The sequence below is a fragment of the Lemur catta genome, chromosome 4 (assembly GCF_020740605.2).
Source record: "Lemur catta isolate mLemCat1 chromosome 4, mLemCat1.pri, whole genome shotgun sequence".
NCBI classification, from domain to species: Eukaryota; Metazoa; Chordata; class Mammalia; order Primates; family Lemuridae; genus Lemur; species Lemur catta.
The window spans coordinates 23,003,781-23,031,528 of NC_059131.1; the positions used below are offsets into that span (position 1 = coordinate 23,003,781).

The 27,748-nt window shown below is 52.9% G+C and overlaps 1 protein-coding gene across 1 annotated transcript in view; it reads left to right on the forward strand.

The window, feature by feature from the left end:
* EHD3 (EH domain containing 3) overlaps positions 1–26,734 on the forward strand; it is a 28,638-nt gene extending 1,904 nt beyond the window's left edge. Inside the window, exons 2-6 of the mRNA XM_045549334.1 lie at positions 6,495–6,671; positions 8,968–9,065; positions 18,952–19,364; positions 19,955–20,119; positions 24,551–26,734. Coding sequence (XP_045405290.1) covers positions 6,495–6,671; positions 8,968–9,065; positions 18,952–19,364; positions 19,955–20,119; positions 24,551–25,078 — 1,381 coding nt within the window. The 3' untranslated portion in view covers positions 25,079–26,734. The remainder of the gene's footprint in view (positions 1–6,494; positions 6,672–8,967; positions 9,066–18,951; positions 19,365–19,954; positions 20,120–24,550) is intronic.
* Positions 26,735–27,748: the final 1,014 nt, after the last annotated feature.

Sequence of the window (27,748 nt, forward strand, 5' to 3'; positions counted from 1 at the left end):
GGGTTTGGTGGCCCCCACAGTCAAGGGTGCCCATCGCCTGCAGAGGGTTTGAGAGCTGGGGTCCTCTGGTTCCCATTCCTTGGCTGTTTGAACATCTGCAACATGCAAAGGCCTGTGCTTTGTTTGTTGAGGAAAGCAGAAAAGTTAACAGTCTGTTTACTGATTTTCTAGGTACTAATTTTCTCTAATGCTAAGCTTGTAATACAAGCCTTCTGGGAGCAGGAGGCATACCATGCTAACATGTCATGTCTGAACAGAACACCAGATTGAGTTTGTCCTTGTGCAGTGGACAGCCTTGGGCATAGCAACTTTGATTCCTGAAGAAGTTCAGGACCTGAGGGCAATGGGCCTGTTGGCTCCTGTCTATCTTATATTGGTGAATGGCAAGAGCCCTTAGAGACTAATCCAATCCATGGCTTCTTAACTTCTTAAAAAGTCAGCACCTTTGGAAATCTGATGACAACTGTGGACCTATCATTAGAAAAATGCACATACATCCCAAGTTTGCATGTAATGTTGGGGGTCCAAGAGCCATCTATGGACCGTAGGATGAGAACCCCTGATCCAATCCATGTCCCCTGTTGTCTTAAACACCCATTGCTGCCAAAGGTACTTCAGAGCTACCTAGGTTTCATACAAGGTTTCCTTTGTGATCTCTGTCCTCCACCAGTTCACATTCCACGGGAAGCACAGGCTGTTTGCAGCCTGCTCCTGCCCTTGTGCATCCTTGCCTGGCTCTCTGGACAGACCTTGGTTGCAATTCTTAGTACATTATTTGGAGCTTCTCCTTCCTGGAGCATGAGCACTTACAAGGCAGCGTCCATGCCTTAGCATCTCTGGGGCCTTGCCCAGGATCTCAGCTACGGGAGGTCCCCAACAGCTGTTTTGGGGAAGGGAGGGAAGATAGGGAGAGATGAGTGTCCCTGGAGGCAGGATCCCCAAGCAGCAGACAAGTTTAAGTGCCTTTTGTCTGAAACATTCTCCTGGCTTTGCCTGAGTCATCGCTGGCTGTTAACTGGGGCTAAGAAAGTGGCAGAGTCCAGTTGCTGCAGATGATTCCTTATCTGAGGGAGCCAGGAAGGCTGGGAGAGGCAGGTCTCTCTTCTCTCTTATCTTCCAAGTACAAGAGTTCCCACTCCCCAGTCATGTCAGTAACTGAATTTAGCTCCAGCACCAAAAGCTGTCTACTCCTGAAGGAGAGTTAACCAGCAGGGTAGGAAGGGTTGTAACACAGGGAACCCTCTAGAACAAATTACATATTTTTCTTTCTGCTCATCAAATTCAATAAACAGTTATTTTTTATTAGAAAATTCAAAAAAGTACATTTGAAGAAGAAAAAAATTACCCATATTAGTCATAATCCCATGACTTAGGGGAAACCATTTTAAATTTATATGTATATATATATTTTTCCCAGTATTTGTGGCTATTTTATGACACAGTTGAAATTATGCTAGATATAATTTTGTATGCTGGCTTGTTTTCTTTGTTGTTGTTGTTTTTACTTACAACATGAGCATTTCCCATGTAATTAAAAAATCTTTGTAAGCATTATTTTAAAGAGCTGCATAAACATCTCACTGTATATATATGCAATTATTCATTTAACTAATCTTCTTCTGGATGTTTTAGGTAGTTCCGAATTTTTTGCTATTGTAGTATCACTCTGAATATCTGTGCGCATATTTTTCCATATATTGGACTATTTTCTCAGAGATTCCCAGAAGTGGAATTACTAGGCCAAAGGTTGGGCTAAATTTTATGCGTAAAAATTTTTTTTTCTTTTTAATTTTTTTACTGAGTCATATTTCACAGTTGGTTTCCAAGAGGGTAAGTTGGTACCACCTCCCTTCCCCAAATCGAGTAAGGCTCCCCTGGGGTAGGATCTTAGCAGAGTGGCTAGGTCTGAGCATGTCCTGTCCTCTCTGCCTTCCCCCATCCCTGCCTCTTGCCTCGATTCTCGTTTGTGTCCCAGGCCTGAACCTGCGAGGGCCCTTTCCCAAGGAAACAAAGACTTGCCTCTTCTTTCCCCCAGTTCTTGGCCTTTTGCCTTCTGAGTGTCCATCCACTTTCAGTTATATGTGCCTGCCACGGGGTCTATTTCTTGTCTCAGGAAGAACATACAGAAAAGGACATTCTTCTAATAACTAATTAATGTGCTATGATCTCTGCCTGAAATAACTTCCTTGGCCTAAGGCCCGGCAGCCCAGAGTAATAAAATAAACAATAAATTGGCTTGGCGGCCGCTCTCTCCAACACAGACTGCCTCTTTGGAATACAGTAGCTCTGTGTCCCTCTGGCCCTGGCAGCCTTTCTTCCTGCCTCTGCTATTTTTCACCCCTTGCTATTTCTCTAGCTGGCCTGCAGCCTCAAATCCCTCCTCCCTTGGACCATTTGGCCCCTGGTCACTCCTCCTTGCTGCCCGCTTGCCGTGGCACCTCTATCCTGTGGGCAGTGGAGGTGAGGGTCTGGCTTCCTGGGGCTGGGGAAGACACACTGGACGGTGACAGGGCTGCAGTAGAGGCCCCAGGGCTTGGCAGTGGGGTCTGGAGCTGCAGAGCTAAGCTGCGGGCGTGTCCGCAGGGGGCGCTGAGCTGGTCTGGAGGGTTGCATGGACCTTCCATAGTGCAACGTGGACTCTTGAGTCTTGAGCACAAGGTGGGGCAGCTGGGGTGGGAAGCGCTGCCCTGCGAGGGTACTCAGCTGGCCCTTTCAGCCTCTCCTACTTTGTCAGGAGACTGCACCCCCTGCAAAGGTAACGGGCCTTTGCCTGTGGCTGCACCGGCTCTCGTCGGCACCTGGCATCCCCACCCAGGCACTGCAGCATCACCATCCTGGGTAGACCCGCCGACCTCTGCAAAGTCCATCCTTCCAGCCACAATCCTCGCAACACCTCAGTCCCTGTCCCCCCTCTGAGGTCAGTGGTTGTCCTTTGTCTGTCAGGGCTCTGATCTGCTGGGTCTCTAAATGGGACTGGGTGAGAATCCACTGGCTTCTTATAAGGCCTGAGTGTCACCCACGGGAGCAGAAGGCCCAAGGCCAGATGGTCTGACTGTCTCAGGCCCAGCTCAGGGTCTGCCCCGAAAGTCAGGTGTCTGGAGGTCATCGGGAAAAGCATTTACTGGGAGGAGGAAGACCTCTGGGGAAAGGTCCCCATCCTATTCCCATGGATGAGGGGACCAAGGCCACGGGCCACAGTCTGAGTCAGCAGAACCCAGGCTCTGCCACTTCCTAGCCAAGGGTCCTGGTTAAAGGCCCAGCTGAGGTCAAGCCCCTAACCTTTCCCACCCTCACTTACCTTATCTCTAAGGTGTGAAGAATCATAACTTCCCCACAGCACCAGTTATGTTCCAGGCACTGTGCTTGGGGCTTTATCATTCCCTTTCCTCTTTCTAGCTCCATTCTCTAACATGAGACTGAGAGGCTGACCCTGGGGAGGGTGGGGGAGCCCTTCTCCAGCACGACGGGAAGGGATCCTGCCTCCCCACACAGCCGCTAGCTCTGCCGACAGTGCCGGGTAGTGCCCTGGGTGGGCTGGCCTGTCGCAGGGGAGGGTCAGGAAAGGGAGGCTGGCCGAGGCTGGACAGTCTGGCCACCAGATTCTCCTCGTGCTGGAATCTCGTCATCCCGTGGCCGAGGGTACTGTGCTCCAGGGACAACGGAGCTGACTCACCTTGGCCATCAGGGCCTCCCAGCCACTTTGTCACTGTGTCTGCCAGGTGCATTACAGTCTCCCTAGGATCCTCTGAGACCGACAGGGCGAGTGTTATCTTGGGCTCAGCCAGGGCTGTCCCTCCTTAGGCTTGTGTGTCAGCATCTCAGCTGTTCCTACCTAGGCTTAAATTAACTTTTCTTTTTTCACACTGCTGCGGGAATATTTTCGCCTGGCAGCGGAGACGATCTGTCTCGCTTCCCATAATCAGTGCGTGAGATTCCTCAATAGACTTTCCTTTCTGAACACAGTGGTGGCTTTGTTACAGGGGCACCAGTGCTGCAAGCCATAGCCACATGTCCCTGAGAATCTACCCAGCCCCAGGTTCTCTGCTTGCCCCGACTGTGCTCCCTGGCCTTGCTGGTGGCCTCGTTAGACTCATTGTTTCCCCAGACCGGTGTGTGGTCAGCAAGTTTTGGGTCATGTGGGTTTAGCAGGACAGCAGGCCCAGCCTGAGGCCCTGGCTCAGCTGCCTCAGGCTGTGGCACCTTAATCCCGGGAAGCTGCCCTGTTCGGCTGGGAAGCCTTTGTTCATCCGCTGAGTACAGCATGTCTCGCTCGGAGATGGAATTTGAGATGCCGGCGTGAGGAAGATACTTCATCCCTGCTGTTTGGCCCTGTTCATTCTGGGTGTCTTTGAGGCTGCCTCAGAATGGTTCTTTGTGCCGCTGTCTGTTTCCGCCGTCCCTGGAGCCTGTGATGGTGCCCCCCCCCCCCCCACTGCCCATCCACACTTGCCACCCCATTGCAGGGCCGTGCTTAGGGCGTCTCATCCAAGCTCTCATGCTGTCAGGGGCTCCGGCAAGCAAGAAAGGATGGGGTTTCCCATCTTGGAAACCTTGCTTCCCAGTGGAATCTGGCCCCATGGTTTTTAAATCCCAAAAATGTCCTTTTAGAGCCCACAGGACTAGGGCCTTCTCTGGTCACCTGATATTAAATAGCAACAGCTTTTGCATGCCACACCCCAGTCATTGGGGCCAAGCTGAGAGCCCAAGGGCTGGTGTTTATGGAAATGAGTACATTCCTGGGATTGTGGGCCCTAAAGCCTCACCCCATGCCCCAGGCCTGGTCCTGGCCAGCCTCCTGCCCAAACCATATTCTTTTGTGATTCCTTCTAGTTCCGTGTGAGGCTCAGCCCTTTTGGCCTGTCCCCAGAGATGGCTGCATTACCTGGTCAAGGGGGTACCTAAGGCAGGAAATGTAGTGGTTAGGAGCATCATTTCTCAAATCCAAGTGCCAGGTTCCAATCCTAGCCCTGCTCGTTATGGACTGCATAACATGGGGCATATTGTTTCACCCTTATCTCGTCCTTAAAAATGGAGTGATGATCTAGGTGTCAGGTACTGGTTAAATGCTTCACATCTGTAACTAATTTAATCCTCAGAACACCCTATAAGATAGGTTTCTCATTAGGCCCTTTTGATGATGAGAATCATAGTGCTCACATCAGAGTACAAGTGAAGATGAAATGAGATAATCCGTGGAAAGTTGAGAACAATGCCCAGCACACCACAGGTGCTCAATACTTCTGAACTGTCACCCCCATGTTATGGAGGGAGGTACTGACGTTCGCTGAGCTAAGTACTCTCTGAAGGGCATAGTCCTCATGGTTAGAGAAACCAGGTCAGCTTGTCCCAGCCTCTCCCAGGAGGCCCTGGAGGAGCAGGTGCCCTGAGAAAGCAGGAAGTGCTGTCCCAGTGTGCAGCTGTTGTGATTTATTTCATCACAACCCCAGTGCCAGCTTTCAAAATGATCCTTTGGCCACAGGAAGTCCTGCCCTCATGCCCTATTTGTTGGGCTGTGATCTGGAGGGATGGGGGGCTTCCCAGGGCAACCTGAAACCCGCCTGTGGCATGTGTGGCGGGGTGGCCTGCTGGGCAGCAGTGCCACACGCTCTCGGCACATCCGCAGCTTCCTCCGCGGCTGCGTGCCGTGCCGTGGCTCTCCCACCCCCAGATCCCACCATACACTATTTCATTTGCCTAATACCCAAAGGCAAAAGAGAGAGGATTAATTTATTAACTGTGTCTGGTTAGGTACTATACAAGGCATTTGGAATATAGTCTCTTCTTTGAAAGTTTGAATTAAATGGATAATGACCAGAGAGAGATTGAAAGGTGCACAGTCAGCTTCTGTGCTTAAAAAAAATAAGATCATATATGTGTAAATATGTGTGAGCACACAATAAGATAGCACTTGTGTGCATGGAGCATTTCTAGAAAGAGAAAGATACAAAGTACAGATAAGAGAGAGTGGGATCAAAAGTCTAGAAAAGTGTTGGAGATTCGCTTTTCATAGTGTACCTTTAACACTGTATGTATTTTGCATCATGTGTGAGCTGTTTATACTAAATAATTAACCAGATAAATGAATAATGGCCTGTGAAAAGGCAGCAGGGTTTGTAGATGATCTAATTCTAACCATGCCTTTGTGCAGGCACTTCAGCAGGTTGCCTTCAGTGACAATGTCCTCTGTGTAGGAATCAGTTTCAATCGTGTTTTATTTCTGAGCCCAAATCTTGCTTTTCCCCCGTACTGATTGAAACAGAGAAAGAGATAAGGACCAAGAAGAACAGATAGGATACTCTGAGTTCAGCTGAGATTCCACCTCCCCTGCAGAGTTCTCTGGACTCGTGGTCCAGCAGTCGTCTCTCCCCACCACGAGATCTCACGGCCCTGGGTCTGCCCTCTCCTCTGACTCGAATATCATCTGCCTTCTAGCAGCCGTGGAGTGTCGGGCCTTGGGCAGAATGCCTGCATTGTGACTGTGCTCTTTCCACCAGGTACCTGCTGGAGCAGGATTTCCCAGGCATGAGGATTGGGCCCGAGCCCACCACGGACTCCTTCATTGCGGTGATGCAGGGAGACACAGAGGGGATCATCCCCGGGAACGCCCTGGTGGTGGACCCTAAGAAACCCTTCAGGAAACTCAACGTCTTTGGCAATGCCTTCCTGAACAGGTGAGTGTGGAGGGGCCTTGGGGTGTTGTCTTTTCTCCTCCTCGGAGTATTGGAAGTGAAAGGACAAGAGCAGGGTCTTGGGAGGCCTGCTGCCTTTCCATACCTGGAGTCCCTTCATTGTCCCTTGCTCCCTGGGAATGTAACTGAGTCAGTGGTCATTGTGAGGTGCAGAAGCTGCCAATGTTGAGCTGATTCCTCCTGATTAAGGAGCAGGGAAGGGTGCAACGACAACTTAGATCACATTCCCCTACCTTGCATCTCCCCCTGCCCAGTAAAAGGGGAGAAGGATGCTCTATATAGTTCCCAGCATTTGCCTAAGCATACCATGGCAGGGATTTGCATCTGACTGGAAGGAGACAGAAGAAGTTTCCATTCTGTCTCTGGACATTGTTTTTACTTGGCGGAAAGAACCCTGGTCTTAAGAGGGAAGCCTTGAGTGTCAGGAATCTCTATTTAAATCTGTGATTAAGTCTGTGATTTCAATAAATGACACGTTCAGCCTGATGAAGCTGACGCAGCAGGACCCCGCATTTCCAGAGTGACCTTTCTTGGCGTCTAGCCTGGGGCGTGGACTTCAATAAGGGAAGAACTGTGGCCGTAGGAGGGGCTGTTTCCCGTCTCCCTCCTGGGTGCCCTGCTAAGGGGCAGAATTCCTGTTGTATTTCAGCAGACCCTGGGCCCCTAGCAGCCTTGGGCTCCGCTCCAGGGGCGGGAATAGGAGGCCGAATCCAGCCCAGAGGGCACAGGCAGTAACACCCAGGCAAGAGCAATGCCAGGGCTGATGAGGCTGTTGTGGAAAAGCTGGCATTTGACATGGGCTTTCAATGATGAGCAAAATCTTTTTTTTTTACACTGAAAGTGTAAAGAAAAGAGAGACATACTCCAAGCAGGGAGGAATGGGCGAACGTGGCTCAGTGTAGGCATCCTATGACCAGAAGACACGTGGCGTCTGAGGTTCTGTGATTTTCCGCAGGGGTGCTCAACGGCTGAGATGGTGCGTGTTTAGGTGGGTGGGGGTCTGCCAAGCACGTCCACTGGAAGGACAATAGGGAACGGGAAGATCCTCTTCTACTTGCCCCCAGCTTCGCTGCAGCCTGCACAGGGCTACTGCACCATAGATCTCTGGGTTCCTGTTTCTGTGCTGCAGAGTGGTCCTAGCTCATGGCCTTCATCAGCTCTCCCTCCCCTACTGCTCTGGAATAAGACTTGACTGCTCTCCTAATAGTGATGCTGGCCTTTAGATGCCCGAATAAACATTCCTGGGAGGTGTGACCCATCCTTCAAGGCCAGCTCTAGTGCCTTCTCCTCCAGGAAGCCCTCCCTGGAAACTGTCTCTCTGCCTTGGATCTTCTGAACTCTTCATCTGACTTCCCTTGGGGTGCTGGTCCCATTGCACTTTGTATTACGGTTGCCTAGGGATAGCTCTCCTCTCCTCCACTGGGCTGTGCTCCTTGGGGATAGGGACTGAGACATCTTGGTGCCCCCAGCAGCAGAGGTTTGTAAGCATGAACCATGGCTGCCTTGGGATCACCCGAGGAGCTTCCTCAAAGTACAGATCCTGAGGCCCACTGCTGTGGCTCTGAGTCTGGCCTGGTGCCTGGGAGCCTGCATTTTAAGCCAGCCAGACTGGCTTAAAATGCAAATTTCCAGCATCTTACTGTCTTGCACAGAGTGGGGCATCAGTAACTATTCAGTGACACCCCATTTGCAAATGAGGACACATATAGACAAGCACAATGACTTTGCCAATGAGGATAGAGTCAGAAAGAGGACCCCAAGATCCTGACTTTGTGCCCAGTGATGGTTTGGGACAGACCCTCAAAGTCCTCCTGCCCCCAATCCCTAAGGGCTAATTGTAAAGAGGAGGTGGGGGGGTCTTTTCATTGACTGTCTAGTGAAGCTGAGGGTCTGAGAGGGGCAAGCTAAGTGTGGTCACTCAAGGCAGGGAGGTAGCTGACCACAACCAATGAAGGACTTGAGGCCACGGAATCAGACCAAGGCTTTGGTCACACATGGGGACAGGCCGTCACGATGGAGTAGCCCTGCTGGTCAGGCAGCATTTTACCAAACACACCCAGGTGCCCGGCACTCTAAGATGTATCTCGGGGAGAGATAAGAGGACTGGGGTTCAGGCCCCAGTCGGGCGTCAGCCACACCCAGGACTCAGCAGGCCCATGTGAGCTGAACCCTTCAGCGTACAGCTGCGGCTCACCTGGGGGAGAGACAGGTGGTTGGAGTCGGGGGCTGAGTCAGGGAAGGTGGGCCAGCACTCACCCGCTTTCCTCTAACTGTGCAGGTTCGTGTGTGCCCAGCTACCCAACCCCGTGCTGGAGAGCATCAGCGTCATCGACACGCCCGGAATCCTCTCTGGGGAGAAGCAGAGGATCAGCCGAGGTAAGCGAGACACCGGGTAGGTGTTGGCTCCGGGCTCCGTGGTTCTGGTACGCTCACTTTCTTCCATACCGCAAGGGAAGCACCCAGGGCCTTGCTGTCCCTTGGCGAGCCAGCACGCCTGCCATGCTGCGTGGGGCCATTGTACTGACGCAGTCCTGGGCAGGGGCCAGCGGAGGGTCAGGTCCACTGTAGCTCAGGAGACAGCTGGCCTCAGTCTCCTCATCTGTAAAATGGAGACATCAATATCTGCCTTACCTCGTCGGGTTTATTCATCCAAAAGGCACCTTCCGTGGGCCGACCGTGGCTTGCTTCTCAAGTTCTGGGGGGGCTTGCAGCTCTGCAGGGCAGCAAAGGCATGCAGAGAACCTCAGCTCAGTAGAATGAGTGCTCTGGGTCAGAAGAAGAAGGAATTGGGCCTGTGAACACACTGAAAACTGTTCACTCCAGACAAATAGGGGTAAGTGCTCCCTGAAGGAGGTGGCCCGGCACCAGGGCTGGGAGACAGAACTCTGCAGCCCGACTGGCAGGTGCTGCGCCTGCCTCTGCCGCTTCCAGCACGGTGCCCTGGGCAGGTTTCTTCACTTCAGCTGCTTTTTCTGCAAAATGGGGTGGAGAAGAATACTATCCTTCTTATAGAGTTTGAGGATTAAAAGACATAATATAGGTAAAAGCCTCCTGCCTGGCACAGAGCAAGTGCCCACTAAACACGAGGTGTCGTCGTCATTACCACCATCCTTGGTTTTTCCTAGCTCTGAATTACCAGACTAATGCTGTAAAAAGCTAAAAGCACTGCTCTGAGCTTCCCACCCCCAGCCTCTCCTGCCACAGTTTGCTGTGCCCCCCACCCTTTCTGTGCCACATGTTGTATCTCTGGCAAGAAAATCAGATGATGCCACACCCGCCCCAATATGGGAGCTAGTTGCTGGCGCTGGAGCCAGACCAGCACTCGGAAGGCAGCCTCCGGGAAGGACAGGCTCGGGACGGGTAGGGTTCTCTGGGAAGCAGCTGGGACTCGCCTGACTTGACCTGAGGTGACTCTGCTTCCCGGAAGCGTGTGCCTCAGCCCTCTGTGATCTGTGGCTGCAGCTGGGACACACGCAGGTCTGTCCTGCCCATGTCTGTGCCACCGTAGTGGGGGCCCAGGGACCCCTTCCCACAGGGGCATGCCTGCCCCAGCCAGCGCCTGCTCACATTCAGGCCTCTGAGAGGAGAGGCCACAGCCTCACCGGGCGACAGGCGAGTGCCCCGTGGCTGTGTACCGACGAGGTCCGAGGGGTGCAGGCCACTAGTGCCTGAACTGGGCTCCTGTCCAGCGCTCATGTGAGCCACCCGGGTGTCCTCTCTGAAGAGAGCAGTCTCTCCCGGCCAGGGCAGGCGTGTGGTGCAGGGCCAGGCTCGGCTCTGGGGGGCCACCGTGGCTGTGTGTGAGCGGCCAGGGTACAGGGGGAAGACTGAAGGCCAGCTTAACCCCAGTCAGCACCAAGGGAAGACGCATCCTGGTCCTGGAGCAGGCAGGAGGGTGCAGAGGCTGGGCGTCCTGAGAAGGAACCTGGGGGGAGGAGGGGGAAGGGAGCAGTCAAGTGGGAGGACGTGGGAAACTATCGTCAGCTCCTGTAATTGGCTGTCTGGGAGCCCTGGGATGTCACAGTGTCCCCTGGGAAGGGGCCTGCATCCCCTGGCTCCCTGCCTCTGTGCTGTGTGTTGGAGGTGAGGGGGAGCTGGAACCTGTGGGAAGAGAGGGGCATCTCACCTCCCTCTTCCCGGCCTGCGTGCCCGTTGCAAGCACCTGTCTCCTGCTCAGGGCCTATGGAGGGACAGCGTGCATGCTTCTCTGTCTTGCTTCTGTTTGTTCCCCCTCCTAACCCACCCGCCCCCACACCCAGGGGTTCATCTGGGGCTCCCCCTGAGTTAGGCCTAAAGGGGATTCACTGTGTCACTCAGGAAGCCCAAGTCTCCTCAAGGAAGGCTGGGGGAAGCCAACACTTCTCAAGCTGAACGACCTGGAGGCCTGGGGGGCAGGGTTGGCACCTGCAAGGCCAGTGCATCCTGACAGGCAGGTGCAGAGGACTCTGGCCTCTGGAGTTTCCAAGGGGACTAGACTAGGAGTTCAGATTTCTGGGCTTTAGAACCTCTATGTGTCTCAACAGGTCATACTTTCACATCCCCATGTGTAACAAGGGATAACGATATACATCACATAGCATTTTTGTGAGATCCATAGACCACAGTGGAAACACAACCACAGCTCTGGGTCTGGGCCTGGGTCTGGTAAGCTCCCTTATGTGTCAGTCAGGGCTGCCCATTGTACAACCCCTGGGTAATCTATGTGAATGGTCCCCCTTGTAGTTGTGCAGTGCACAACCTGTGCCACTGTACATTGCAGCTTCCTCCCAGGGCCTCCTGCCTTCCTCAACTCCTATCCCATTCCATTATTTTCCTATTTCTCTACCTCTGTACTGCCTTACCCAAATGAGGTGTTTGGCGTTCTTACCTGTACTTCCTCTCCTCTACCACCCCACACTAGGCACCAGGTTCTACCCACCTCTGGGAGAAGCGATAGTCCCATGAGTGGCTATGCAGGCCAGTTTGTTCTCCGCCTTCCTGAGTCCAGACTATAAATGCAGCTGCTGGCAAGAGCAGTCTGTGATGAAAACAAGAGCTGGGAGCTTGTCCACCAGCACTGTATTGCCAGCCTGGCGCAGTGCTGACTTCAGGAGATCAGGAGAGTTGTGGGGAGGGCATCGGAAACCCCCAGCTATCAGTGGGAGTCCAAATGAAGAGCGTTTGCAGTGTGCAGAGGCCCTTCCCATCCTTCCTCACCATCAGTCATAGAACCCGCAGTTCTAGTTTAAACCTGTACATGTAGACCTTCCCTACCACACACCTCCCTCCATGCACACACACACTCTCCCCACACATTTACCCATAACACACACACATACACACCCACCATCCCACACACATACACACCTCCCCGCCCCTCCCCCGAGCACACTGTGTGCTCATAGAACCAAACTCGCTTTGTCGTGGCTTCTTGCCTGGGGCTCTCAGAGCCCTGGGTTTGGCTGCAGAGCAGATTGGTCACTTCCTCCCTTCCTTGGGCCAACCCAGGGATAGTCCTGCACACTGTGCCCTACACAAGGGTATACAGAGCCTGAAATCCGGCCCACGTTCCACTCACCAAGCCACATGCCTGGCACAGGGTTGCGTCTCTCCAGAAAAAGGGGCCTCGTTAACAAGTCAGCGTAGAGGCACCGACTGGCCACACCAGGCTGCCCGTTCTGGGGAGTGAGCTGATCCCAGGAGCTCCCTTTGCCCAGGCTGGGGTGTGTGTGTATCTTGGAGGCGGAAGCTGAGTCCAGGGGGTCCCGGGCCAGCACCTGCCTCTAGATGAGGATGTGCTGGGGTGGGCAGAGGAGGTGGGCAGGGGAGGCAGGCAGGGAGGCAGTTCCTGGAAGGGGCAGGATGTGCCTGGCCCAGGCTCATTACTGGGAAGAAGCGAGGATGCAGCAGAAGTGGGAGGCTCCGGAAGGCTGAGTGTCCTCAGCTTGGGAGCCGCATTTCCTGGCTGCTTCCCAACTGGACGTCCCCACAACCCCCACCCTAGAAAAGCAAGGGCTGGGTGCTCACATCACAGACGACGCGGCTGGAGACTCCGCCCTGCAGTCCTTTTCCTGCACAGGTGAGGTCAGCAGGCCGGAGCAGGTGATGGCTTGGCCAGGTCACGCATCTGGAGTGGGAATCCTGGTCTCCCGAGTCCCAGTCCAGTGGCTTCTTACCACATGTCACCACCTGCCCAGGAAGACGCAGGGGGTAGGAATGAGGGCAAACCTCACATCTCCCAGTTTCCTCTGAGGGTCCTGGGGCTCAGACGTTGGTGGGCCTGGGCTGGTCCTCACAGCCTCGCTCCCCCAGCCCATCCCGGGCACCCTCCCTGGAGTCCAGGCCTCCCCAGACTGATACACACACGCTCGTGTGGGCTCTTGCATGCCAGGGCTGAGCAGCCGGTCCTGACACCCTTCAAAAGTCCTCGCCAACAGCTTTGTGGTCGTCGGGAGGCCTGTGACGACCTGCTTAGGCCACTCTGCAGTTACTTCGGGGAGGCATCTAATGTGGCATTTGTCCCCCATTGTCAGCCAAACTCCTCCCACATTTTGGAAATTGATGGCTTTTTATTTCTCTTTTGCTAAAATGTCTTTAAATTTTGACAGAGATATTTTGGGAAGGGATAAGACTTTTTATGTACCCACCGCAAGCAAGTGCCTGGTTGAGGACTCAGCCTCCGAGCTGCGGGCTCACAGAGCTGAGAGCTGAGAAGAGATGGTGGACTGCAAGGCAGGGATCTGCGTTCCAGGCCTGAGTTTGCTGCTACCTGGCTGTGTGAGCTTGGGCAAGCCCCTTAACCTCTCTGTGTCCCCACTCCCTCCTTTGTAAGGTAGGAATGTCCCATTTACCCGCTGGAATATGGGCTTTTGAGGATCAGATGAGGCCCTGTGCAAACGCAAAGAAACGCAAACAGCCTTTCAGACCATGGAGGAAGCTGATGGGTGATGGAGAAGTGGCCTTGCTTATTGCATTTCTCTGATGGATTTCGTTCTGCCTGGCATCACTTAGAAATGCTTTCCTTCCAGTCGTCTGGCGCCTACGATTGGGGGGAGCACAGATCCTTCAGGCTGCCCAGTCTCCCAGCCTGGGGCCTGCCGACCAGATCCCTTGGAGCCTCTGGGCTTGCTCTGAGATGTGCAGGAAGGGCTCCTCTGCCTTGTCTCTGGGGCTCGAATCTGCCCATCCTCTGGTCCACAGTTCATGAACCCGTGGGCTGCTGTGGGTCTCAGAGCCCTTCTGGGACCAGGGAGAGGAAGGGGGCCTGTCCCTGGGCCTGCTCTTCACCCCAGACACTGGGGCGACGTCTTGAGACTGAGGCCAGCCTCCTCCCTCTGCCGTTGGATCTTGTTGCCATGGCTCAACCACAGGCCCCTCATTCAGTCCCTTGTTATTATGTCCATTTTAAAGCTGAGAAAATTGAGGTTCAGACTTGCCCAAGGCCACACAAAAAAATAAATGGGAGAGCTATCCCTATGCCCTGTTCCTTGTTGGGTCCCATCTGTGCTGTCTCTATCCGTTCTAGATATGCATGTAAATCCAAGCCAAAGAAACAACTCAATGTCCACCCTACAAGTCATGTAGGCTCAGCGTTAGCCAGGAGCAGGGAGGCTGGGCTTCAGAGGAGCCCCACAGAGTCTTTGCTGGGCAGTTGCCTGCACAGCCACACCTGGAGAGCAAGCCCCCAGCATTACTCAGTTTGTAACGTGATAGTGGCTTGCCTGGGCATGCAGAGATTGCAGAAGGGGGAGGATGAGTAGGCGGCCTCTTTGCTTCTAGAGGCATAGGAAGGGTTCCTGGAAGCCATCACCCTTCACGTCGGCATCCCTGGGGCGGGTAAGACCACGCTCCAGCCTTGCTGTGCCTGCACAGGCTTTCCTGTGCCTAATCTCCATCCATCCCACTGTCCTCCCCGCCCTCACATCCCCCGTCTCAGAGCAGGGAATTGTGAACTGAGAAAGGAAGCTCAGAGATCATCCAGCCCAACCGCCTGGTTTGACAAGCAAAGAGACCAAGGACCAGAGAGAGGAGGCTGCTTGCCCAAGGACACACAGCAAGTTAGGTGGCTGAGCGGGAACTGGCAGTGGGCTCGTGTAAGCCAGTGCTCCTCTGGTGACCCCGTTAGAGCACATCCCATCTCATGAAAACTGGCACTTAGAGGGAACACTTCATAAAGGGGCTGAGGGGATAAGAACAGCCAGGGCCACGGACCAGCAGTCCCACCTGCACCCTCTGATTTGATCTGAGCCTCGCCACAGCCCTATGGTGGAGCCACTGGTGGGTTCCAATTCAGAGACCAGAAAACTGAGGCCCAGAGATGACTTGTTCACTGTCTCCCAGGTGTAAAACATGGAACAGGGCTCCCACCCAGTTCTGTTCAGCAAATACTGACGGAGCACCTGCTGTGTGCCAGGCACCGTGCTGGGTGCAGGGGAGGCCGAGGAGGGTGAGGTGCTGCCCTGCCCTGCCCAGCTCCCCGTGCAGCGGGGGGGTTTCAGTGGGATGAGCAGCAGATGCATGGGTGCTGCAAGACCACCAAGGGCAGGACGGGGACAGGCAGGTGGCTGTCCTGTTCTGGCAGCGAGGACAAGTTTCTGTCCTCAGCCCCTTATCCCCCCCCCCTTGCAGACACAGCCTCATCATATGTCACTGGTGTCATCAGGGGTTGGAGTCAGGTTGGAGGATTAGAGCCTTTTCTCTTCTCTGCCATGTCTCTGGTGCCTTTGCTGTCCCCAGCCCATGGAGCGGTGGCTACAGTGCCAGAGTTCCCCTACCGCTGCCTGGCCTGGGGCCTTTCTCTCGCCCTCTATAAACCTCCATTTCTGGCTACCGGAGCCTGTTCTGAGCAGCTGAGCCACAGTGTGGGGCTGAGATTTGCTAGACAGGTGGGAGGGGGCGCAGCTGCTCTTCCCAGGAACCCCCCCGGGGGCCTGCCCAGCCACAGCCAAGTAGGCAGCGACCTGGGCCCTGCCGCCTCCCGCCGGCTGTGGAGGGAAAGCTGGGGGCTGCAGGCACCAGAGCGGCAGAGCCTTGGCCTGTGTTCAGAGGTGGGGCTGGGGAGGGGGCTCAGGCTGTCCTGATTTTCTGAGCCCTCTGGCTCTCTTCCCACCCACAGCTGGGGGTGGGGGGTTACCTTTGGGAGGTGACAGCAGGCCTGCCACAGGCTGTGCTAAAGGGAAGATAAAAATAGGCTGGAGCCATCCCTGGGGAGGGAGGAGTGCTTGCAGGCAGCGGCTTCACCTGGAGTGGGAGTGCTGGGCCTGCGTGCCAGGGAGGGGAGGCAGGCGCGGCCAGTGCTCCTTGCAGTGAACCCAGGGCCCCTGCCGAGTCCAGTCCTGGCCCCACCACTTGCCGGCTTTCCTCCTCTGCAACGCCGGATACTCCTTGCGCTGCCCACCTCACGGGGCGTCGAGAGGTGAACCGAGGTAGTGACGCGAATGTCTTGCCAGCCACAGCAAGCACTGAACCTGGAGTCGGAGAGCTAGGGGTCGCGTCCACAGGCTGCTCTGTACAAGCACGGTGGCCCTGGCTGGGTCACTAAACCTCACAGAGCCTGTGCGAGTGTCTCCGAGGAAGGACTGACAATGCCCCCGCCCCCTGGCTGGGCAGAGCCCGCCTCTGACGCACTTTCCCGGGCCTTGCCCGAGCTGAGCGGGCACTTTGCCTTGAATGAGCCGGCTGGATCTAGTTGACAGCAGGCCCTCAAGTACGCGACACGCAGGGACCTTTCTCAGGTGGTACTTGGATGACGCTAGACCAGCTCTGCTCCTTCCTGAGCCTCAGTTTGCCTATCTGAAAATCAGGAAGTTGGACAAATGATCTCTAAGCTCCTCCTAGCCTCGTGGGTCCACCTTGCAGGAGCAGGGAGAGAAAACACCTGTGTTAATTGAGGTGTGTATTAATTGAGCAGCTGACAGATCTTGGAGAAATCACATGGGAATGGCAACACCTGGAAGCACTTCACTTACCAGTATCCAAGGGAGGGTTTTACCTTCTGTGGTTGGTTGAGTTCTCTTACAGCCACTGGGAAAGTTAAAGAAAGGGGTCCTCGGGCGAGCGTTAGGGCGGCAGGTTTCCCTGTTCACGCTGAGCCCCTGTGATGACGCCTTCAGGTGCCCGAAATACGCACCCCACTGGGTGTTCAAAAGATACCACAGGGGCGGAGGGGAAATACTTTTAAAACCTAGGTCCCTCGGCTCCATCCATCCTCCTCTTCCACCCCATCTAAGGCTGTAGCTGGGTCTGAAACGACAACCATTCAAAGCCAGCTTAGTGCAGCAGTTAATAGCATTGACTCGTGTCACCTTCCTGGATTCCCAGCCTCACCACCTACCAGCTGGGTGACCCTGGACACGTTCTTTTACTTTTTTGTATCTCTGGTTACTCACTGGAAAAATGGGAGCAATATTAGTCTCCACCCCATAGGGTCATGTGAGGATTAAAGGAGTTAATGATTACAAAGTACTTAAACCCGTGCTGGGCGCCTTGTGAATGCTACATGAATGCCAGCTGTTGTTATCTTTATGATGGACCAGTGGGTCTCAAAGTGTGGTCCTCGGGCCGGCAGCATAAACATCGCCTGGGAGCTCGTTAGAGACGCTCCACCCTACACCTGCTGAATCAGAAACTTTTGGGGTGGAGTGCAGCCATCCGGTTTTAACAAGCTCTCAGGGCATTCTGATGCAGACTCAAGTTGAGGACCCCTGTTACAGACAGTCAGGACTCCTCACTGACCACTCACAAGTGCCGGGTGACCTTGCCTGGTGTCCAGCCTCCCTCTGTGAAGCAGGGCAGGAGCTGCTAACCTTTTCCTAATGGTTTGGTTTCCCACTCAGCAGTGGCAATGAGCTTTGGGTCCCCAGGGTGTGTTCCTCGTAACCCTTGTGCTGTGAGGAGCCAGGGTTGTTGATCACATCAGAGCCCAAGGAAAGGCTCCTTCCTGGGTGCCAGAGGTGTGCCGTGAGGGAACCGCAGAAGGAGGGCCTGGGAGTCCTGCTCAGACTCAGACTGGGAAAGCCCGACGCCTTCATTCTCATCCCGGTGTTGCTGCTTATGGGCTGTGTGCCCTTGAACAAGGCACTTGGCCTCTCTGAGCCTCACTTCCTCATGTGTAGTCCTCCTATTTTATGGAAGAGGAGATGGAGGCACAGAGAGGTAAGACCTCACGCAGCTCTGAGTGCATGACCTCCTCCTCCAGCCCCTCCCGGATCCATAGCTCCTCAGGGTTGAGCACAGCAGGTGCTCTGGAGCTCCTGGAACCAGCCTCACCTGGAGCAGTTCAGTGCAGGGTGCAACAGCCAGAGGTCCAGTCACAGCCTAAGGAAGAAACTTCTTCCTGGTTTTAAGAGTTGGGAGTTCTGTGCTGCAGCCAATGACAAAGGAAAGAAGTGAGCTCACGTGCATGAGTGAGAACAAGTCATGTGTTTTTATAACAAGAACTGCAGGCCGGGCACGGTGGCTCAGGTCTATAGTCCTAGCACTCGGGGAGGCCAAGGCAGGAGGATCTCTTAAGGTCAGGAGTTTGAGACCAGCCTGAGCAAGAGCAAGACCCCGTCTCTATTTGAAAGAAAAAAAAATTAGAAAAAATTAGCTGAGCAACTAGAAATAGAAAAAATTAGCTGGGCGTGGTGGTGCACGCCAGAGGCTGAGTCAGGAGGATCACTAGAGGCCAGGAGTTTGAGGTTGCTGTGAGCTAGGCTGACACCCGGGCACTCTACCCCAGGTGACAGAGTGAGACTCTGTCTCAAAAAAAAAAATACAAAAAACTGCAGATTTCTTCCAGATCCATGATGGGTATGGCCTGAACCATCATCAACATCCTACATTTGACCATTTCATTGTGTTCTGACCTTGGAAAGAATTTGAGTCTTTATATCAGATTAGGTGTCCAGATTTTCTTCTCTGGCAGGGCTCTTGGCTGGCAGATAAAACAAGCGAGGGTAGGGGCTGGATGGTGGCTGTGCTTTGTGGGAATAATGTTGATAATAATAACTAGTGTTTACTGAGCATCTACTAAGTGCTGGGCTCTGAGTGTATTGAATCCTCATAATTCAAACAAGTAGGTACTATTATGCATTATGCCCACTTTTAAGATGAAAAGACACTGACTAAGAGACATTGAGTAACTTGCTTAAGGCCAAACACTTATAACATGGAGGAGTCAGAATTTGAACTCAGATCTGGTTCCCAAGATTGTGTCGTTTCTACTGCACCTGACTGCCTCTCCCCAAACCACTACCCCTGCCCCCAAAGGCCTGTACCCTGACTGTCCCTCTGCCGGCAGGGTATGACTTTGCGGCCGTCCTCGAGTGGTTTGCTGAGCGGGTGGACCGCATCATTCTGCTCTTCGATGCCCACAAACTGGACATCTCTGATGAGTTCTCGGAAGTCATCAAGGCCCTCAAGAACCATGAGGACAAGATGCGGGTGGTGCTGAACAAGGCCGACCAGATCCAGACGCAGCAGCTGATGCGGGTGTACGGGGCCCTCATGTGGTCCCTGGGGAAGATTGTGAACACCCCGGAGGTGATCCGGGTCTACATCGGCTCCTTCTGGTCCCAACCCCTCCTCATCCCCGACAACCGGAAGCTCTTCGAGGCCGAGGAGCAGGACCTATTCAGGGACATCCAGAGTCTACCCCGAAACACTGCCCTGCGCAAGCTCAACGACCTCATCAAGAGAGCCAGGCTGGCCAAGGTGAGGCGGCCCCTGGGCAGGGCCAGGAGCTGGGGGGTCAGCTGCAAGAGCAGAGGGTTCTCACCTCCAACAACTGGGCTGTTGCCTGCCCGTGTGAGAGTGTCCTGGAGCCACTGCATCACGAGTGGGGGCAGGAGAGTGTGGTGGCCATGGTTACAGGCTCTGGGATCAGATGGCCAGGCTGGAGCCCGACTCCCCTGTTATTGTCTGTGTGATGTCCAGCTCCGGCAAAGCCCTTATCTCTCTGTGTCTCTTTCCACCTCTGCAAAATGAAAGGGTTATCAGAGGGTAAAGTGAAGTAAAGACTGTCAAAGCCCTCGTCACAGTGCTCGGCACTTTAGGAAGTGCTCAGCAAACGTCAGCAATGTGACATCCCCAAGCAACTGTGCCTTGACCTTAGCTTCCCCCAGCCTCACCTTGCCCAGGTGATGTAGAGAAACAGCCCAGCACTGCGAGCAATGTGGGAGCAAGAGGGTGGGGGCACAAAGTATTTAGGAAGTAGGAGCAGAAGGAGAAGGAGGGATGCAGGGGAAGGGATAGGGTGTCACCAAGGGTCTTGATGCAAAGGCATCTCTCTGGCCGTTTGTCAGGTCCACGCCTACATCATCAGCTCCCTGAAGAAGGAGATGCCCTCGGTGTTCGGCAAGGACAACAAGAAGAAGGAGCTGGTGAACAACCTGGCTGAGATCTATGGCCGGATCGAGCGGGAGCACCAGATCTCACCTGGGGACTTCCCCAACCTGAAGCGGATGCAGGTAATGAGGGTCAGGGGCCCTTGTACCAGGGACAGTGTCCCCAAGCTGGCTGTGCAGTCTGAGTATGGAGGCGGCCACCCATGGGGCCCCCAGGGAGAGACTAAACCCGGAATCAGCAGGCCTGGACCTGCGCTCCTGCTGGCTGTTACTGGCCCAGCAGGTGCCGTGTCTGGGCCTGGGGAGAAACACGGAGCCCAGCACGCCCAGGGGGCACAGGTGTCTTAGATAATGTTTAGGGGCTGACGCTGCCAACTGATGACCTTTCCCGGTCATAGCCAGGCATGACATCCCCACCATCTCCTGTGCAGTGGGACAGGTCACCTGACTCAGTGTCCAGGCCCTTAGGTACTTAAGTTTACGTCTGAGCTCCCTTTGAGGAGCAAGTTGGGACACAAGCCATGCAGAGGCAGAAGTTCCCATGGGAGCTTGCCGTCTTTGGGTCACGCTGCAGGCCCCTATCTTGGGCCAAGGGCCATCTCACGTGGTTTCTCATGGTTTTCCCCAAAGCCGTCCTTGGAAGGAGGCATTTTCATCCGAGAAACTGAGGTCTCAGCATTTTCCAAGTGTAACATTCACACAGTCTGCGAGTGGGAAGGCCAGGAGCTGTCCCCAAGGTCCCACTAAGAAACCTCCACACCACACTGACTGGAGCCTCTCTGAGCCTCTGTCTCCTCATCTGTAAACTGAGGCTGCAAAAGCACCCCTTATGCAGGTGTTGTGAGCATCACCGAGATGAGGTTTGCAAGGCCCTTAGCACAGAGCTGGGCACAGACTATGCCCTTCCTGTGCAGTAGCAGTTGTCAGGTGGGATGTCACCAGTGGGGGAAGTTGGGTGGTGAGCACAGAGGACTTACCCTCTGTACAATTTTTGCAACTTGTGATTCTATAATTATTTCAAGATAAAAAAAGGATTTTTTAATTAGGGAATAAGAAAACAAAAAAATAACAGCCACAGAAGTAGTTAATAGATGTCATTGTTGCTTTTGCTGTTGTTTTGATCTTTCGCTAGCTTGGGGACCAGTTTCTCAAACTAAGACTAGGATTTGCAGAACATCACTTTAGTCACATACAGGCATTTTTAGTTTCTTATCAGGTAAAATAAAAAGAAAAAGAAAACACCTTTCAAGTATGCATCTGTCTATTTATCAGTTCATTCATATACCCCCCTACCAGGACCCAGTCCCTAATTTCAGGATTGCTTAAACATAACATGGGTTTTTCAATCAGCCTTGGCTTGGAACACTTCACCTCTTCATTTCTCCTTGCTAAGAATTTAATGATCTGTAAACAAACATTTGGGAAGATGACATTCGAAAGGGACCATACAACCCCCTTTTATAGTGTGAAGAATCTTTTCACAACATAAAGCTTTTCACCTTCTTATTTGTTTGCCAGTTCAGTATTCTGTTGTGTAGTCAGATGTGCTGAATCAATAATGTTCACAGCTGTCCCGTGGGAGTGTATGTGTAGGGCGATGGAAGCATCCACCGTGCCCCCGGGGAGATGCTCAGATCCATCCCGCCAAACACACCTAGAGGGGCACTTTCTGGTAGAAACAAGAAGAATGGAGGTGGGAGGCACCTCAGAACGTTATAGCCTGAGGGCAGGAGATGGGTATTATCTGCTCTCCCACCGTCTCCTTGGCTCACTCTCCCTAGGAGTCAGGTGAGAGGCGTCCAGGCTGACACTTGCTCCTGAAATGTAGCTGTGGGTGTTTTCTGAATGTTTCTGTCCCTGTGCCCTGGCCTCCTCCCAGCCAGAGCCAGAGCAGGAGCAGAAAGTTCTCACCTTGTCACCCTCCAGAGGCCAAAGAGAAGTTGGGTGTTCTAGATTCTGGACCTTACAAAATCGCAAAGACCTGCAAAACAGAACATATTTTTTTTAAAGATAATGGTGTGGGTAGTCATGTGAAGGTAAGGAAGGGAGGTTTTACAAAACCTGTATGCCTGCCTGTGCCTGCTGTGTCAAACCCTCGGAGGAGAAGCCAGGACAGTCATGTGTCAGTTAACAACAGGGACATGTTCTGAGAAATGCATCATTAGGCCATTTTGTGGTTATCGAACACCAAGGAGCGTACTTACACAAACCTGATGGCACGGCCTGCTGCTCCTAGACTACAAACCCGTACAGCATGTACTGTACTGAATACTGCGGCAACTGGGACCCAGTGGTAGGGATTCGTGTATCTAACCATATCTAAACATGGAAAAGGTACAGCAAAAATATGGTATAAAAGATAAAAAAATTATCTACTTGTATAGGGCACTTACCATGAACGGAGCTTGCAGGACTGGAAGTTGCTCCGGGTGGGTCAGTGAGTGGGCGGTGAGTGAAGGTGAAGGCCCGGGACATTACTGTGCACTGCTGTGGACTCTGGAAACACTGTCACTTAGATGACACAAATTTATAAAAAGTTTTTCCTTCTTCAATAATAAATTAACCTTTTTACTTTATGAACTTTTTAATTTAAACTTTTTGACTCTTGTAGTAACACTTAGCTTAAAAATACAAACATCGTACAGCTGTACAAAAATATTTTCTTTCTTTATATCCTTATTGTTAGGGTGGAAAGCCTAGTAGGTGCTCACAGCATGGGTGGAGAAAGAGTTCTCACTCAGAGATTAAGATATATAAGTAAAAAGTTTATTTTATCCTCTAGAAGGACAGAGAGAATGAGAGACAGAGACAGAGAGGAAAGAGAGAGAGAGCAGGGAGACAGCGTGGCATCCCAAAGAAAGAGAAGGGGTGCCCCCAGCAAGGCCGAGATTTCAAGGGGGAGGAAGAGAAAAGAAATAGTGATGGCTGTCAGTTGATACCAAAAGCAGCAGCAGGTAGGTAACAAAAACTGCAAGGATGTCAAAGTCCAACAATTAGTTTCCTGCCTTCCTTGGAGAAGGGATTATCCCAGGAGATGTGACTGTGGCCTTGAGATATGGCTGAGGCTGTAGCTCCCTCTCTTGCTGTTTACTTGGGAACTCTGTAAAAGCAGACTCTCAAAACACAATTTTGAAAGAGAGAGATTTACATCTCTTTTCCATCCATTCAGCTTTTTTCAGAAGTACAAAACAGAACTCCCACAGGGTACCTGTTAGTGAGAGAACCCGTAGGATTGATCTTTAACCGTTGTTACTGGGGAAATGGTGGGATTAGGTATTTTCCTGTTATTTTTGCAAGGCTGCCCCTTTTACTTATTCTATAAGCTTCTTTTATTTTTAAATGTCTCCCCCTTATTTTTTTTTACTTTTAAAACTTTTTGCTAAAAACTAAGACACAAACATACACACATTAGCCTAGGCCTACACGGGGTCAGGATCATCAATATCACTGTCTTCCACCTCCACATCTTGTCCCACTGGAAGGTCTTCAGGGGCAGTAACAGGCATGGAGCTGTCATCTCCAATGATAACAATGGCTCCTTCTGGAAACCTCCTGAAGGACCTGCCTGAGGTTGTTTGACAGCTAACTTTTTTTAGTAAGTAGGAGTACATTCTAAAATATGCAATGATAAAAAGCATAGTATAAGTAAATACATACACCAGTAGCATATTTGTTTATTATCACCATTAAGTATTTATGTATTATACGTAATTGTATATGCTATGCTTTTACACAATTGGCGGCACAGTAGGTTTGTTTACACCAGCATCACCACAAACACACCCATGATGCGTTGCGCTGCGACCTTGCAAAGGCTCTGATGTCACTAGGCAATAGGAATTTTTCAGCTCCATTATAGTCTTATGAGACCACCGTTGCGTATGTGGTCCATCATTGGTGCATGACTCTGTTTTGAAACTCTCTTAAGTGAATTCTGATGAGCATCCTAATTAAGAACCATAGATTTGGTGATGACCTTTGCACTCTATTATGATTTGGTTTTAGTAGCCTGTGCCTGCTTTTCCTTTACTCACTGGGGATAGAATGTGATTCTCCCACCTCAGAAGGGCGCTGGGGTAGTGGAGGCACCTGCAGTGTTTTTCAGGTACCGTGTAACCCTTGTTAAAGCAGAGACCCACGGGACTCAGTCTCAGAGGGTGCGGCATTTAAGAAACACTAGTCTGTAGCCAAAACGAACGTCAAGAGAAATTGAAGGACTTAGTCTCTGGAATAACATTAAAGGGGATTGAAATAAGTAGCTCAAACCAATACTTGTTAAAATTCCCTTTCTTCCCCAGCCCCTGCAACTGTGTGCACCCTCCTGAAAAACTCTGTCATCAGCCCAGTGGGCCTTTTTTTCTTGTTTCTATCTCCGGTCATTTTGTGACATCCGTAGATCAGCGTAGCCTCTAGACCAAACTCCGTTCACTGGGGAAAGGAGCTGACTGTGAACATTCCAGTATTAATAGAGGCGTCTTCCCTCCCAAACAAATGGGTGGATTGGATGTTTCTCCTTCCATCGTGTTCTACCTTCTTTTCTCTCGCTCTTCCCAGGACCAGCTGCAGGCCCAGGACTTCAGCAAATTCCAGCCGCTGAAGACCAAGCTGCTGGAGGCGGTGGACGACATGCTGGCCAACGACATTGCCCAGCTCATGGTGCTGGTGCGCCAGGAGGAGTCCCAGCGGCCCGTCCAGATGGTTAAGGGAGGAGCGTTCGAGGGCACCTCGCAAGGCCCCTTCGGGCACGGCTACGGGGAGGGGGCCGGGGAGGGCATCGATGACGCTGAGTGGGTGGTGGCCAAGGACAAGCCCATGTACGATGAGATCTTCTACACCCTGTCCCCCGTGGATGGCAAGATCACAGGTGCTAATGCCAAGAAGGAGATGGTGCGCTCCAAGCTGCCCAACAGCGTGCTGGGCAAGATCTGGAAGCTGGCTGACATCGACAAGGATGGCATGTTGGATGACGAGGAGTTCGCACTGGCCAACCACCTCATCAAGGTCAAGCTGGAAGGGCATGAGCTGCCCAACGAGCTGCCTGCCCACCTCCTGCCCCCGTCCAAGAGGAAACTTGCCGAGTGACAGGAGCAGGAGGAGGTTCAGACAGGCGGGTGTTAGAGGGGGAGATGGGAGCAGTGACCACACACACACACACACACACACACACACACACACACACACACAGACACGCACACACAGATCTTGAGAACTGCACTGTAGATGAGAGGACAGTGATCCCCACCTTTCCAGGCTGATCCTCGTTTGGACACATCTCTAAGTTCTCGGGGTTTGTAGAAGGGAAGGAGCGCTCCCAGGTCCAAGGGTTCAAGCCTACATCTCCATCCCTCTTTCCTTCCCGTCTCCCACTCCCCAGAGACCTGGGACAATTCACTCCAGCACAGACGGCAGCCCACTCCCACATTCCCCGGTGCCTCCACACCCCCACACCCGGCTCTGAGCAGATGGAAAAGGCTTGGCATTTATGAGGCATTTCACTTTTTTTCCTGCACTTCCCCCCTCTTTGGCTTCCTAATAAGTAATGTACTCAGGGGCTGGGAGAGATGAGGTGGGGGGGCCGCTGCAGGTAGCGGGGGAAGGAAGCATCCTCCAGAGACAGTGGCCACGAGCCCTGTTCTTTCCTAATCTAAGGCTGTCTTCCTTGGCAAACCTGGCTTTGAACCCTGCACTTCATTTCAAAGAATCCCAGCAGGGGACAAAGAGCAAACATTGGTTGGAAAGAGCAAGGAAACTGCCCTGTAGTCAGCTCAAAACCAGTCAAGGTGATTTTAGTTTATAGAGTTTGAGATTCATGTTCTTTTCACTGGCCTATGATGGTTGGATGTTCATACTTGACTCACATTTTCCCAGCCCCTCGCGTGTGCCAGGAGCTGCAGTCAGCACTTTGTACACATTATTCCACGTGGCCCTCACTATTGCCCTGGGAAAGTATGTATCATCCTCCCCACTGTGCAGACGAGGAGACTGAGAATCCTCAGAAGAGTTTAAGTGACCTTCCCAAACTCACAGAGGTCACGCGTGCTGGAGAGAGGATCCCAAGCCAGGGCCTCCGACCCTCACACCCTTCCCTGTGCTATGATGTGTGCAGATCCCGGCATTGCTACCTGGTGACAAACCGTGGTGGAGAACACGCCAGGCACGCAGGCCCCCTCGCAGCCTCCCAGAGCAGGCTGCCCAGCATTTGGTGGGCCGTCAGTCTGGCCGTCTGTCACAGCACAGAAGCAAACCGTGCCTTCTGGCTAAGCGCCCCACATTCCTTACATCGCAGAAGCCCGGCAGCGCCAGGCGGGGAGGGGGCTGGCCTGCTGGAAGCTGTTCATGCCATCCCTGCTCAGCCTCCCACGTGGTATCCTGAATCATCCCAGCTCAAATGCAGCCACCAGCTCTTTTATCAAGTGGGACCCCATGCTAGTTCTCAGCTTCCTGGGGGCTTGTTCTCTGCAGTGTCCCCAGGGACTCTGCAGTGTCCATGGCAAACCCCCGCCATACTCAGTGCCCTACTTCCTCCTTCCTGGTCCCCCCTCGCCCCTGGCTTGCTTCATGGCCGCTGAATCAGTCACTTTGTATGCTATGCGGTGACAGCAAACAAAACAAGTATAACTTATTTTATACCTATGTTCAGACTATATAGAGAATATTCTATGTATCTGTGATGTGCTTACTACTGCAGTGCATTTGTCATTAGTGTTCATGTTAATACAGTCCATTTATTCTTTGGTACACGCTTGGCCACAGTGTGTCATTCAATGGGAGGCTGAGGAAGAGGGGCTGGGTTCCTGCTGAGACGTCCTGGCGGCATCTTTGGCAGAGATTGGCTCGCTGGGGCTACCCGCAGGTCAGCATCCACCAACCACATGCCAACGGCCTGGTGCTTCTCTGGGCCCAGTGCCCACGCCAGGCAGAGCCGGTGGAGCCACCGCTCCCTGCCCCTCTGGAGTGGAGATGGCCCCTGAGCCTCTAGGCTTCCTTCTGCAAACACACAATTCTCTCTCACACGAAATGAAGGCCAAGGCAACAACCTCTCACTTTCTCTGGAGACAACCCCAGAGTGCCAAGCCCAGGCGAGGGGCCATTTCTCAGCTCCACACCTTTCTTTGAGCTGAAGGAGAAATGGGGAGGAAATAGCAGAGGTAGGTGAAGTTTCTGGTTTTTTATTTTAAAAGAAAGGGGGATATCTTATCCCTTCTCCCCACATGGACACGTGCACCCTTCTCCTGCCCTTCTAAATTTCTGCCTCTCTTCCTTGCCTTCTGTGGCACCGCACCCAGGAGGGACCTGTGACGCGTGGGGACTCCATGTTCACACTGCTTCTGTCTGCCTGGAAAGAGGAAGGGATGTCTGAAGGTCCTCTCGGTGTGGGGGAGAGGAAAGGTGCGGGTCACTCTCCCTGGAGCAGTGCCCTCCAGCCTCGCTGCCTCGGCCTGCTGACCCCTCCCAGGCTTGGGGGGCTGGGGAGATCTCACGCCTCAGGCTGGGAAATATCTGCTATGCAAAGCAGAGACACATGGCAGTCCCACAGACAAGAATTTCTAGAGCACCTGTCATACTTACTGCTCCTTCTTTCCCCCTCATTACTCAGCCTGGGCCATGAAAGTCACCCAATAAAAGCAGCAACACCCTGTGCTACAGACCCAGTGAAGCTCCCCCTCCCCCCATACTTAAGAGCTACGTCAGGACCAAGGTATAGACGTGCACACGTCCAGGTGCCTCTGCTGGCCATAGCAGAGTGTGGCC